This window comes from Staurois parvus, unplaced genomic scaffold, assembly GCF_062004578.1.
Source record: "Staurois parvus isolate SC_StPar_1 unplaced genomic scaffold, SC_StPar_1.0 ptg000973l, whole genome shotgun sequence".
Classification (NCBI taxonomy): Eukaryota; Metazoa; Chordata; class Amphibia; order Anura; family Ranidae; genus Staurois; species Staurois parvus.
The window spans coordinates 653,530-668,215 of record NW_028318769.1 but is presented as its reverse complement, the minus strand read 5'-3'; the positions used below and the strand labels follow the sequence as shown (position 1 = coordinate 668,215).

The window sequence follows — 14,686 nt, the reverse complement described above, 5'->3', positions numbered from 1 at the left end:
ATACACAGAGATAACTACTCGGAAGCTCACCAAAAAAATAAGTGAACATATCACTAATATCAGGAAGGGATACCAGAAATAGTGTTTGAAACCATTTTAGGCTGGTACACAATAAAGACCTACCACACCTCTTTTGTTTTTGCCATTGATAAGATAGATGGACATTGGAGGAGATCTCATATGGTTCGAGAAACCTCAAAAAATGAAACAAAGTGGATATATGAACTCCAAACTTTAACACCTGAGAGGTTAAATATTGAAATAGATTTGAACTGTTTTTTGACAGACTTTTTAAACCAACATAATATCTATGGCCACTTTAAGTATCATTGAAGAGATTTCTTTGTATATCTCTTTTTTATGCCTTTTTAATTTTTTAAAGCTAATGGATAGGGCTAGTATTTCTATGTGTTATGTATATGTTTATATGAAGCTAAGTTTGTGAACCTGATTAAGTTGCCATTGATAGAGATGTGTCCCCTTTAAGGGGATCGCTCTTGAAAATTGTAAGGTTCATTTAATATGTAATTTTAAAATAAGTACAACCAAGTAATGTTAGCATGGATTAGTTTGTGGCCCATAATTTGTAACACCGAATGTATGCAGCGATGTTGCGGATAGGTGTATTTAATTAATCATTCAGCTGAAGGGTATAAATACCTTTACCAAAATGGCAGATTTTGCACTTCCTGATGACGATCTTGTATCGAAATGCATCGAGCTTTGATGACGCAATTTCTGCCGTTGTCACATCCGCCCCATGGAACGCACGCCACTCTGGTGCGCGTCCAGTGCAGTATACTCCATCTTTGAGTAGCATAGCTGAATACTCCAGGTGCCGGGTCCAGGCACCCTGCTTGTGAGTGTGTTTTTATTGATTTCACCCCCAATAAATATACCATACAGGTTTACACTATGTGATGTCCCTTTCTTCTCTATTTTTTCTTTACATGGTGATATATATTCATCTGTCTTGCCCCTGCGGGGGCCTGGAGACCACCAACCTACTTTGTTGAGCCTCATGGATCATCTTGGGATATGAGTATAGGCTCACATATTGGAGACCACTGGATGGTCGTTGAAGAGTGGTGAGTGTCAATCCATGTGGGGCACTTTTGTCAAGCACAGTGGAGCACTTTATTGAAGATTATATATTGAGCACCAGCACTGGGTCTACTTATTTGAGACTGGCTGTTATTGTAGCTAGGTACAGTCAGGTCCATAAATATTGGGACATCGACACAATTCTAAAATTTTTGGCTCTATACACCACCACAATGGCTTTGAAATGAAACGAAGATGATGTGCTTTAACTGCAGACTGTCGGCTTTAATTTGAGGGTATTTACATCCAAATCAGGTGAACGGTGTAGGAATTACAACAGTTTGCATATGTGCCTCCCACTTGTTAAGGGACCAAAAGTAATGGGGCAATTGGCTTCTCAGCTGTTCCATGGCCAGTTGTGTGTTATTCCCTCATTATCCCAATTACAATGAGCAGATAAAAGGTCCAGAGTTCATTTCAAGTGTGCTATTTGCATTTGGAATCTGTTTCTGTCAACTCTCAAGATGAGATCCAAAGAGCTGTCACTATCAGTGAAGCAAGCCATCATTAGGCTGAAAAAACAAAACAAACCCATCAGAGAGATAGCAAAAACATTAGTCGTGGCCAAAACAACTGTTTGGAACATTCTTAAAAAGAAGGAACGCACCGGTGAGCTCAGCAACACCAAAAGACCCGGAAGACCACGGAAAACAACTGTGGTGGATGACCGAATAATTCTTCCCCTGGTGAAGAAAACACCCTTCACAACAGTTGACCAGATCAAGAACACTCTCCAGGAGGTAGGTGTATGTGTGTCAAAGTCAACAATCAAGAGAAGACTTCACCAGAGTGAATACAGAAGGTTCACCACAAGATGTAAACCATTGGTGAGCCTCAAAAACAGGAAGGCCAGATTAGAGTTTGCCAAACGACATCTAAAAAAGCCTTCACAGTTTTGGAACAACATCCTATGGACAGATGAGACCGACATCAACTTGTACCAGAGTGATGGGAAGAGAAGAGTATGGAGAAGGAAAGGAACTGCTCATGATCCTAAGCATACCACCTCATCAGTGAAGCATGGTGGTGGTAGTGTCATGGCGTGGGCATGTATGGCTGCCAATGGAACTGGTTCTCTTGTATTTATTGATGATGTGACTGCTGACAAAAGCAGCAGGATGGATTCTGAAGTGAATTCAGGCAATATTATCTGCTCATATTCAGCCAAATGCTTCAGAACTCATTGGACGCCGCTTCACAGTGCAGATGGACAATGACCCAAAGCATACTGCAAAGCAACCAAAGAGTTTTTTAAGGGAAAGAAGTGGAATGTTATGCAATGGCCAAGTCAGTCACCTGACCTGAATCCGATTGAGCATTTCACTTGCTGAAGACAAAACTGAAGGGAAAATGCCCCAAGAACAAGCAGGAACTGAAGACAGTTGCAGAAGAGGCCTGGCAGAGCATCACCAGGGATGAAACCCAGCGTCTGGTGATGTCTATGCGTTCCACACTTCAGGCTGTAATTGAGTGCAAAGGATTTGCGATCACGTTCTGGAGATATTTCAACTCATTCAAATGAATGGACTGAGATTGCACTGCACCCGGATCGTATGTGAATCGTACAGTAACACACAGCACGTTCCTGTGTGATTCGTGGTGTGAACTATCCTTCAGGGAGCTTTATATCTAAGGACCCTACCTCACATGCATGCATACATACTGGGGCCTATTTAAACTGGAGATAGTTAGCTTACCAGCGTGTCTTTTGGAGTGTGGGAGGAAACTTGAGGAATCCCAGGCAAGTACAGGGAAAAACATGCAAACTCCATGCATGTAGTGTCATGGTTGAATTTTGTTCTGCAGGGCAGGAGTGCTAATCACCAAGCAACTGTTCTGCCCTGTTTGCCTTTAGAGATGATATGGAATCCATCAGTCTTCATTATTGTTGTACAATAGCCAAACCCAATGTGCAAAGTGCATTTTCCCCGGTAAGAATGAGGATGACAGATGAGCTGTCAGTTGTCTATATTAAATTGGATTGGGACTCCTGAGGCAGCTAATCAGTGCTTTACACAGAGCCAGAGCCTGCCCGTGTTTTTTGCCAGAGGTAGTGGGGTTTTAGCGGGACCATCCAATCCCATGGTTGGGTCTGGGTAATGGCTAAGTCTTTGGCTGTTCTTGCTTGGTGTTGCAGAGATTAAAGCGTGGGGGCAGGCGGATCTAAACTTAGTATTGTCTTTAGGTGCTCTTTCATTTGGTGTTGGTGCTGAATGGGAGAAAAGAATTGGTGGCTTCTGTCTGCTTTTCCAACACACAGAAGTGATCAGAAGGTCCATGCATTGGAAAAATATGTTTGCACAATCAAATGAGATAAATTGTTTAGTGCCACCAATATTCATGAGGTCATTTGAATTCTTAAGGCTGAGCAAATGAGCCGCCAGCGGGTGAACTATGTTAAGAGTTCTGTTAATTGTTTGTGGTTTTATTAGGAAAAGTAGCAGAGGCCAAATACAAAAGCTCCATTCAGACAAATCCCATCCTGCTTGGGACCTTGCTCTCAGATAATTCTGTTTTGTATGTGAAAGCAAATGATCTCCTTTGCTTGTGAGGACTCCCATCTCAAGTTGCTGGCTTTGTTTTGCATGGTAGGTGGTGAGAGACGCTGTGTAAAGTGCTTGTCAGTCGTGTTTCATACTGATAGAGGAAGGAGGCAGCAGACAGAAATGACACTTAGGTCAAGTACACACTATAGAGGGTTATGCTTTGTTCATATTTCATGTTTGAGGTTAACAACCACTTTATACCTGAACTTCACATTTTAATGTCCCTTTAAATAGTTCTGTTGGGCTAGGCTGGCCTGAACCAACTATTTATTGCAGGGACAGATGTGTTTTCTGGGCACGCTGTAATAATTGTATGTATCCTCAGCTCCATATGGTACAAAACACCGTGCTTCACCAATAGGTTGGGGACTTCCTGTTCCGGAACAAAATAGAATTGGGCTGAGTGCTGCTCAGCCATTCATGGGAAGCCTTGTATTGTATGAATGGATGCAAAGCTTCCTCTGGCTGAGGCAGATATTGTGACGTCATCCGCCCGCCTCAGCCAATTAGAGGAAGCTTTGTTTTCATTTGTAGAGCTGTAATGCTGAGTCATTCCTGGGAGAAGGGAGCGGGGAAGAGCTGAGATGCTCAGTCAGTGGTGGGAGAGGGGAGCGGGGAAGAGCTTAGATGCTCAGTCAGTGGTGGGAGAGGGGAGCGGGGAAGAGCAGAGATGCTCAGTCACTGCTGGGAGAGGGGAGCGGGGAAGAGCTGAGATGCTCAGTCACTGGTGGGAGAGGGGAGCGGGGAAGAGCTGAGATGCTCAGTCACTGGTGGGAGAGGGGAGCGGGGAAGAGCTGAGATGCTCAGCCACTGCTGGGAGAGGGGAGCGGGGAAGAGCTGAGATGAGATGCTCAGTCAGTGCTGGGAGAGGGGAGCGGGGAAGAGCTGAGATGAGATGCTCAGTCAGTGCTGGGAGAGGGGAGCGGGGAAGAGCTGAGATGAGATGCTCGGTCAGTGCTGGGAGAGGGGAACGGGGAAGAGCTGAGATGCTCAGTCAGTGCTGGGAGAGGAGAGCGGGGACGAGCTGAGATGCTCAGTCAGTGCTGGGAGAGGGGAACGGGGAAGAGATGAGATGCTCAGTCAGTGCTGGGAGAGGAGAGCGGGGAAGAGCTGAGATGCTCAGTCAGTGCTGGGAGAGGAGAGCGGGGAAGAGCTGAGATGCTCAGTCAGTGCTGGGAGAGGAGAGCGGGGAAGAGCTGAGATGCTCAGTCAGTGCTGGGAGAGGAGAGCGGGGAAGAGCTGAGATGCTCAGTCAGTGCTGAGAGAGGGGAGTGGAGAAGAGCTGAGAAGCTCAGTCGGTGCTGGGAGAGGGGAGCGGGGAAGAGCTGAGATGCTCGGTCACTGCTGATCAAAACTAACCAATGCAGGTGAAAGCACAACTTTTTCACTTTTTTTTTACTTTTGGATATAGTGCAGAGGAGTTGGACCCTCTGTTAGGCTTTTATTGCTGACTTTCTCTTTTGTCTGGCTTCTATTGTGTGACAGATCAGGAAGTGTGAGGAAATCTTAGGACGGACTACAGACTGGTGGAAAAGGTTGCACCCTCAGGCAGCTCATCTGCATGTCTGTGTGCCAGACGAAAGGAAATAAAGGGAATCTCCCCCCCCCAAAAAAAAACAAAAACGCTGAAATGTGTGATAAAAGTTCTTCCAATCCTTCACAACTCTTTGCAATACTAAACAGAAAAATGTTGGGTTTTTTTTCTTTATATTTTAAAAGCTAACGGCGTTCTAATCTAATCAGAGTTCTAGTTGCAAAGTTCCCTGTCCACACAGCTATTACAAAACCAAACCACGGTGTCACAAGATGTTTTTGATGTCATGTCAACAATTTCCTCTCTTTGGAGGTTCTGTAGTTCTGTCCTGTCAGGTCTCCTCTTCATGACGTTTTCCCACATAAGGTATCATATGGGGGAGCCTCAGTGCACTGTGATGTATTGACTGTTACTGGCTCATAGGGTTTGGGAGGTTCCCACGATCTGATCAATTCTCTGATAGGGTACATGGCAGACTTTGTCACGCTATTGTATTTCTATTTGGTGTTCTGGCAGACAAACCGACACCATTGGCTGCAGGGTGCACATGGAAGGTTTGTTTTGGTACAGCGACATCTAGTGGCCACCTTGGCTTGCTTCTTGGTTTTTAAATGGACTTTGACTGCAGTAACATTTCCCAGTTGTCTGGTGTTTGCTGTAACCTCTGCAATCTGTGTTTCTCACTACAGATAAATTCTACCGTTCTGTCCAGTCTGCACCCAGTCAGCTCCTCTGAAGATGTGAAGCCCCCACTGGGGATGAGAGCCATGCAAGGACATCCCAACGGAGGAGGAGCCAGTGGGAAAAGGCTGTGCGCCATCTGCGGAGACCGCTCCTCTGGTGAGTGTACAGTCGGGGGTTTTGTCATCTAGAGATGTATACTGTGTACACTGCCTGATGTATGTATTCTAAGATGGCACTATTTTAATAGAATGATTAGATATTGCCAGATCACAAAGAGCAACTTAATATTTTTGCCCCAGACCGCAATCACACTTCAGGGCTGTAAGCCGTAAGATCCCTCTTTTTTTTGGGGGGGGATAGATTAGGTGTGGCACGGAGTACAAAAGATGAGAATGAAAGTGACCAATTATACTGACATCTTCCCATGACTGATGAAGATCCACTGTCAATTACAATGACCTGTTGCAGTACAATGTGTCCCTGCCGCTCTCCTGTCATTAAATGACAGATCCCTGTTGCTGTGGAAATGTAAACACAGAGATGCGGATTTTGGGTGTCATCGTTTCCCTGCTGGGATCAAACTGATTCAAGCCAAACACAGGTAGCGTCCTTCATCCTGACTGATGATTAGTGGGTTTTTTTTTGTGTCCGGACTTGAAGTGGTTAACCACTTGACCTGCGGAAGATTTTCCCTCCCTACATGACCAGTCCATTTTTTTTTTTTTTTGCTTTATGGCACTGCATTATTTTAACTGACAATTGTGCGGTCATGGAACGCTGTTATACAAATGAAATTTATATATTTTTTCCCCCACAGATAGAGCTTTCTTTTGTTGGTGTTTTGATCACCACTGGGTTTATTTGTTTTGCACTATAAATGAAAAAAGACCGAAAATTTTGAACAATATTTATTACTTTCAGCTATAAAACATATCCAATAAATTTTTTAAAAAAATTAAATGTCTTCATAAACTCAAGCCAAAATGTATTTTGCTACATATTTTTGGTTAAAATCCCAATAAGTGTTTATTGATTTGGTTAACCCGAACATTGTAGCGTCTACAAACTATGCTATACTTAGTGGAATTTTTTATTTTTTTTTAATACTAGTAATAGTTGTGATTGGAAAAAAGGGTGCAGCGCTAATAATGCCAGTAGAGCTATATCAACATGAATTGAAAAAAGTATGCAAATAAAAATCTTATTAGATCATAATTAAAGGTTCGGTTTATCGTCCCAAAACCACACAAGGAGTGTGATATATATATATATATATATATATATATATATATATATATATATATATAAAAATATACAAATATATAAATTCTGTCGTATCTCCTTTTCAAACCACGATAAATAATCCACAGGTGAACAGGAAATAAGTGAAATACGCACTCACCAGAAGTGCGTTTAAGATACACATGAAAGCAAATTCCTCTCTCATCAGGTACATCTGGGTCCTTGGATCTCAGGTCAGGCTGCGCTCTCGCTAGACATCCATCATGGCCAAGTTCCCTGGTTCCTCAGGTCGACCTGATCGCAGGACTTGCTCCTCTCACCATCAGTTCTGCTTCCAGGGACGCTTCCTGCGTTGCCCCGCAATAGCAACTGTATCCACTTCCGGTTCCGCCCCTGGGAGCTCAGCCTGACCTGAGATCCAAGGACCCAGATGTACCTGATGAGAGAGGAATTTGCTTTCATGCGTATCTTAAACGCACTTCTGGTGAGTGCGTAATTTCACTTATTTCCTGTTCACCTGTGGATTATTTATCGTGGTTTGAAAAGGAGATACGACAGAATTTATATATCACACTCCTTGTGTGGTTTTGGGACAATAAACTGAACCTTTAATTATGATCTAATAAGATTATTATTTGCATACTTTTTTCAATTCATGTTGATATAGCTCTACTGGCATTATTAGCGCTGCACCCTTTTTTCTATATATATTGTCTTGGAAGGTTATGTTGGTTACCTTTTTGGTGTTCTAGCAGCTTGCATCGAATTTTCACTACAGTGGGCGCTCGCTATACAATCTATATCTAATAGTTGTGATTGGCGACTTGTAGCGTTATTGTGATATTATGGCGGGCAGTCTGATACGGACATTTTGTTGGAACCAGTGACACTAATACAGCGATCAGTGCTAAAAATGTGCACTGTCACTGTACTAATGACACTGACTGAGAAGGGATTACCATCTAGGATGATCAAACGGTTAAATGTGCGCATAAACAGTGTTTGTGTGAACTGTGCTGCATTTACCAAGGGATATAACTGTTTTTATTCCCTGCTTTGTAGGGAAACAAAAACAGCCATATCCCCACTGTCAGGACAGAGCCCTGCATTGTTTACGTAAGCAGAGCTCTGTTCTGTCTTCCTTCTCCCCGATCAGCGGGTGTTGGGAGTCCTCCATTGGCTGACACCTGCTGATTGGGCTGTGCAGTGTCTAATCACAGCACAGCTGACGCACGCACGCCTTACCTGGAAGTGTCAGATCATGTAATACAGTCATGGCCGAAATTGTTGGCACCCTTGATATTTCTCCAGGAAATCATGTATTTCTCACGAAACGTATTGCATTAACACATGTTTTGCTATACACATGTTTATTCCCTTTGTGTGTATTGGGACAAAACAAAAAAAGGGAGGAAAGAAAGCAAATTCGACATAATGTCACACAAACCTCCAAAAATGGGCTGGACAAAAGTATTGGCACCCTTTCACAACTGCGGATAAATAAGAATGTTACAAGCATGTGATGCTCCTGTAAACTCACCTGGGGCAAGTAACAGGTGTGGGCAATATAGAAATCACACCTGAAAGCAGATAAAAAGGAGAGACGTTCACTTAACCTTTGCATTGTGTGTCTGTCTGTGCCACACTAAGCATGGACAACAGAAAGAGGAGACGAGAACTGTCTGAGGACCTGAGAACCAAAATTGTGGCAAAATATCAACAATCTCAAGGTTACAAGTCCATCTCCAGAGAACTAGATTTGCCTTTGTCCACAGTGCGCAACATTATCAAGAAGTTTGCAACCCATGGCACTGTAGCTAATCTCCCTGGTCGTGGACGGATGAGGAAAATTGATGAAAGATTGCAACGCAGAATAGTCCGGATGGTGGATAAGCAGCCCCAAACATGTTCCAAAGACATTCAAGCTGTCCTGCAGGCTCAGGGAGCATCAGTGTCAGCGCGAACTATCCGTCGACATTTAAATGAAATGAAACGCTATGGCAGGAGACCCAGGAGGACCCCACTGCTGACACAGAGACATAAAAAAGCAAGACTACAGTTTGCCAAAATGTACTTGAGTAAGCCAAAAGCCTTCTGGGAAAACGTCTTGTGGACAGATGAGACCAAGATAGAGCTTTTCGGTAAAGCACATCATTCTACTGTTTACCGAAAACGGAATGAGGCCTACAAAGAACAAAACACAGTACCTACGGTAAAATATGGTGGAGGTTCAATGATGTTTTGGGGTTGTTTTGCTGCCTCTGGCACTGGGTGCCTTGACTGTGTGCAAGGCATCATGAAATCTGAGGATTACCAAAGGATTTTGGGTCGCACTGTAGGGCCCAGTGTCAGAAAGCTGGGTTTGCGTCCAAGATCCTGGGTCTTCCAGCAGGACAATGACCCCAAACATACGTCAAAAAGCACTCAGAAATGGATGGCAAAGAAGCGCTGGAGAGTTCTGAAGTGGCCAGCAATGAGCCCAGATCTAAATCCCATTGAACACCTGTGGAGAGATCTTAAAATTGCTGTTGGGAAAAGGTGTCCTTCCAATAAGAGAGACCTGGAGCTGTTTGCAAAGGAAGAGTGGTCCAAAATTCCGGGTGAGAGGTGTCAGAAGCTTATTGATGGTTATAGGAAGCGACTGATTTCAGTTATGTTTTCCAAAGGGTGTGCAACCAAATATTAAGTTAAGGGTGCCAATACTTTTGTCCAGCCCATTTTTGGGGTTTTGTGTGACATTATGTCATATTTGCTTTTCTGCCTCTGTTTTATATTTGTTCCAATACATACAAAGGGAATAAACATGTGTATAGCAAAACATGTGTTAATGCAATACCTTTTTTGTGTGAAATACTTGATTTTCAGGAAAAATATCAAGGGTGCCAACAATTTCGGCCATGACTGTAGGTACGATATCCGGCACAGGAGAGCCACTTTGTCGTGGCATAAGGGCATTATGCAATCGGCGACTGGTTAAGGCCCCTTGCACATGGGCATCATAAATTACCGATGTTTACTCATGAACCTGTGATGCCTGTGTGCAAGGGGCCAAAAACCATATAAAGACCTGCGTAATGTTGAGCATAGGCGAGTAAAGACGTGTAAACGTATAGACAAGTAAAATTCTTCATTGCCAGTATTGTGGCCCCTTGCATACAGCCATCACAAGTTCCTGAGCAAACATCTCTTTGTGATGCTCGTGTACAAGGGGCCTAAACACGTAAACACACAAGTAGATTACTGCCGCAAATGTAAATTTTTCTAGTTTTGTTTTACTGCTCTGTACTCAACACTATTACTGATCTTTACTCAGCTGTGTGCAATGTCCCATAGACAACAATGCATCTCCTTGCAGATCAGTAAAAAAAACTAAATTTTTACTCCCGTGTGCAACAGGCCTGTAATGAGAGATTGTTTAACCTCTTGGCGCGGGCGGTACTCAGATATTCGGCCTGTCAGCGGGTGGGCCTTGACGCCAAGAGGTTGCATATTTACCTACCAGGTGTAAATGAAAATGTGCCGAGAACGCGTTCCCTGTGCGCTCCTGGCACAGTTACCAGCGCCTGTAGGAAAGCTCTCGAGCGCTACTTGTGACTGTAAATCGCGGCAATCACGTGATCATAAACTTCTGCCCCCTCCCGGCATCACAAGCCACTTAAAGGACTGGGAGGCGTGGCGCCAAGGGGTTAAAAATACAGTTGAATAATGCGGTACTACACTATATCTGAGCACCACAAACCAAAAGCGCTATTTAATTCAGTCTTAATTTTCAAAGCAAACTCATGTCTCCTTGCTTTATTCTGCTGAGAAACCGCTTAGAGAAGCACCCTCCTGGCATCTTGAGTAAGGGCAGATGATTCATGTAGCCTTTACATCATGGAATCCATCTACCTTTAGCTCAGGCATGCAGGTAGGAAGTTGTGCTTAGCTGATAAAAACGCCTCCTGAAGACTCCAGGGATGTATGCCATCATTTAGACATGAATACCAGGACTAAGTGAAAAAAAATGGAAACTGTTGCGTAAATATAATATACTTTATCACTCTCCTATCTATAATATTCAAACCTTTTTTCATTTCCTTAAATAGAATTAATAAATTACCCAATCAGGGTGGATTTGATTTAAATCACGATTTAAATCACTAGTCAGTAAGGCTTGATTTAAATCCTAGTTTTCTACATAAAGACTAATTCTTGCCGGTATAACTTTAATATACAAGTAGATGAAGATTTTTAGAATAACAACTTTTCATGTTAGTTTTTTTATCCCCAGTTTAATAGGTTAATCATTCATATTTGGACAACTTTTCTGTTGTACTTAGGAAGGAGAAAAATAATCATTACCTTAATAATAACAATTTAAATAGATTTATTCAACTGAAACAATAACATTCCAGCATATGTGATTTGCTTAAACATCCATGTTTGTTAACTGATTTGGCTAAACAAAATATATATATTTTAAGAGACTTAGACTGTCAGCCCCTTCCTCCTCCTCACACTTAGTTTCACTTTCTTCTTGTGCAGATCTATTCCACTCCAAACAATCAGAAAAATATTGTTTCTATTCTATTCACTGAACTTCTTGAAATTTAGCAGTGAAGGGGTTGATTCTGTATTCATAGGTTTGTAGAAGTTAGGATGAAGGGCTTTTTCTTAACTCTGTTCATGTTATAACATTTTTGCTGTGAAGAAGAGGCATGTGATCTCCGCTGAGTCAAATTCAGTTTTGAGAACTGCAAAAGTAAACCAACATCTGTGATAATATCTTGTAGGCAGAGAAACTGCCCAATAATCTTACAGAAACCTCTGGAAGAGCCTGACATTGTGAATGGATTCATGGGATTTATCTACCAAAAAAATGAAACATATACAGCCTTATTCTACATAATTAAAAACCTAATCTTTTACTTCATGATGGAATAACCTTTGGATGGTAATATATTTTCCTCAAAAAGCATTTTATTTTAAAAAATCCAATTTAAATTAAAAAAATCCGATTTTTTTTATTTTTATTTTTTTAAATAAATCATTGATTTTTATCCACCCTGTACCCAATAAATAAAACTAAAATGATTTTAATTTTATTTATTGGGTGATTTATTCTATTTAAGGAAAGGAAAAAGGTTTGAATATTAATTTTTACTTTCAAGGGTGAAAGTGTGACTTTTTCTTGGTATTATAAGTTGGTATTTATATTTATTTTTGTGAGTTGCCGAGTGATTATTTATTTTATACTTTCCTATCTACTTGCTAATGCTAGCAGCACAAGGATTCAAAATGGTCAATGTTGATTGAGAAAGTGAAGTTCCACTTAAAGCAATGAACAATCAAATGGATATTAAATGTATGTGTATGGCCAGACTAAAGCCGTGTTCTGATTTCATTCAGTTCTGCAGGGACTAATTAGCTGAGCACTTATTAATACTTTCCTGATAAGTTTTCTGGTTTGTGTCCCCCCAGGGAAGCACTATGGGGTGTACAGCTGTGAAGGATGTAAGGGCTTCTTCAAGCGTACTATCCGCAAAGACCTGACCTATACCTGCCGGGACAACAAGGACTGTATTGTGGACAAGAGACAGAGGAACCGCTGCCAATACTGCCGTTATCAAAAGTGTTTGGCCACTGGCATGAAGAGAGAGGGTAACTGCTCTTTTGTTTTATATTTGTTCCCTTTTTTGTAGCGAGTACAAGTATTAATAGTGTCTGTATTATTGGATCATATCGTACCTCCTCTAATTCCAGAATGAACTGTAGTATAATCAGGATATAGCAAGCACCGCCATTCTTTAGAATCAGTTCAACTGTACACAATGATCTTTATTGCAAATCCTTACCTGCTTCTGTTCTGTAGTTAATAAAGTGGACCTTAACCACTTGAGCTCCAGAGGATTTACCCCCCTTAATGACCACGCCTCTTTTTGCTACTCGGCGCTGCACTAATTCAACTGACAATTGCGCGGTCATGCAATGCTGCACCCAAACGAAATTTACGTCCTTTTTTTCACACAAATAGAGCTTTCTTTCGGTGGTATTAGATCATCTGTGCGCTTTTTATTTTTCACGCTATAAACAAAAAAAGGCAAAAAAGTTTGAAGAAAAACAATTTTTTTTACTTTCAGCTATAAAAAATATATAGTAAACTCAAAGTTGGTTATAAATTTAGGCCAAAATGTATTCTGCTCCATGTTTTTGGTAACAAAAATCCCAATAAGTGTATATTGATTGCTTTGTGTGGAAGTTATAGCGTCTACAAACTATGGTATAGATACTGCAATTTACGCCATTTTTCTGCTATACAGCGCTGCGCTAGTTTAATGGACAATTGCGCGGTCATGCAATATGGTACATAAATGAAATTTACATTCTTTTTTCCCCCACAAATTGAGCTTTCTTTTGGTGGTATTTGATTGCCTGTGCGGTTTTTATTTTTTGCGCTATAAAAAAAAAAGGCTGACAATTTTGAGGAAAAAAAAAACAATATTTTGGACTTTTTGCTATAAAACATGTCCAGTAAAAAAAAAAAAATGCAAAAATCTAATTTAGTCATAAATTTCTGTCAAAATGCATTCTGCGACATGTCTTTGCTAAAAAAAAAAAAAAACCCAATACGTGTAAATTAATTGGTTTACGTGAAAGTTATAGCGTTTACAAATGGCGGGAAAGATACTGGGATTTTTCGTTTTTTTTTTTTTTTTTTTTTAAATACTAATAATGGCGGCGATCAGCGAATTATGGCGGTGATCAGTGACTTATACCAGCGACTTATGGCGGGACTGCGGTGGACATTCTAACATTGGGGGGTACTGACTTGGGGTCACTGACATCCCCAAAAACACTAATACAGTGATCAGTGCAAAAAAACACAAACACTGACACTGTACTAATGGCACTGGGGAGGAAGGGGTTAACTTTATTTTGCAGGGAAGGGTTATCTGTGTGAGGGGGAGTGTTTTACTAGGGGGCGGGGGTGTGTGCTGCATGGGACACCGCTGATCGAGAGAGAAACTCTTCTTTCTCGATCAGCTTGTCCTCGAGCTGTCAGGGAAGTGACAGACAGCACAGCTACTGCAGCTGTGCTCTCTGTCACTGTTTGCCGCCGATCGCCGGGAAACAGCCGGTGAGGACCGGCAGTGACCCGGCGACTGACATCCGCGGCGGTGATCGGCGGGACAGATAGGGCGGCGGCGTGCCCCCTATCTGTTTACAAAACACACGTTTTAAAACGTGGTTTTGCCTGCCCGTGCCGCCCTGCCGCCATATTTCTACAGTGGCAGGGCGGCAAGTGGTTAAATCAGAATGAGAGCTGGTGGCTCTCATAGCAGGGTTGTGATCTACCCAATGCATGGCCACAATGGACGGGTAGATCATGATCAACAGGTTGCCGACACTTACTTATGTCAATATTTCTGTGCTGAAAGCGGTACATTTTTTTGCATGGAAATATGTCGTTTTTTTTATTGTAGGCCTGTAATTTTTAGGAATAACTCACTGAAATCTGTCCGAACAAGAGTCTAGTAAACATCCCGGGTATGATAAAATTTGAAACCCAAAATCATAAATTATAATATAATCA

At 41.9% G+C, this 14,686-nt stretch overlaps 1 protein-coding gene across 4 annotated transcripts in view; it reads left to right on the top strand.

Annotated features, from left to right (window-relative positions):
* RXRB (retinoid X receptor beta) overlaps positions 1-14,686 on the top strand; it is a 78,790-nt gene that overhangs the window by 32,969 nt on the left and 31,135 nt on the right. For all 4 annotated transcript variants that reach the window (XM_089657171.1, XM_089657172.1, XM_089657173.1 and 1 more), the window contains 2 exons: positions 5,874-6,024; positions 12,574-12,753. In XM_089657171.1, the coding sequence (XP_089513297.1) occupies positions 5,874-6,024; positions 12,574-12,753 (331 nt within the window). The remainder of the gene's footprint in view (positions 1-5,873; positions 6,025-12,573; positions 12,754-14,686) is intronic.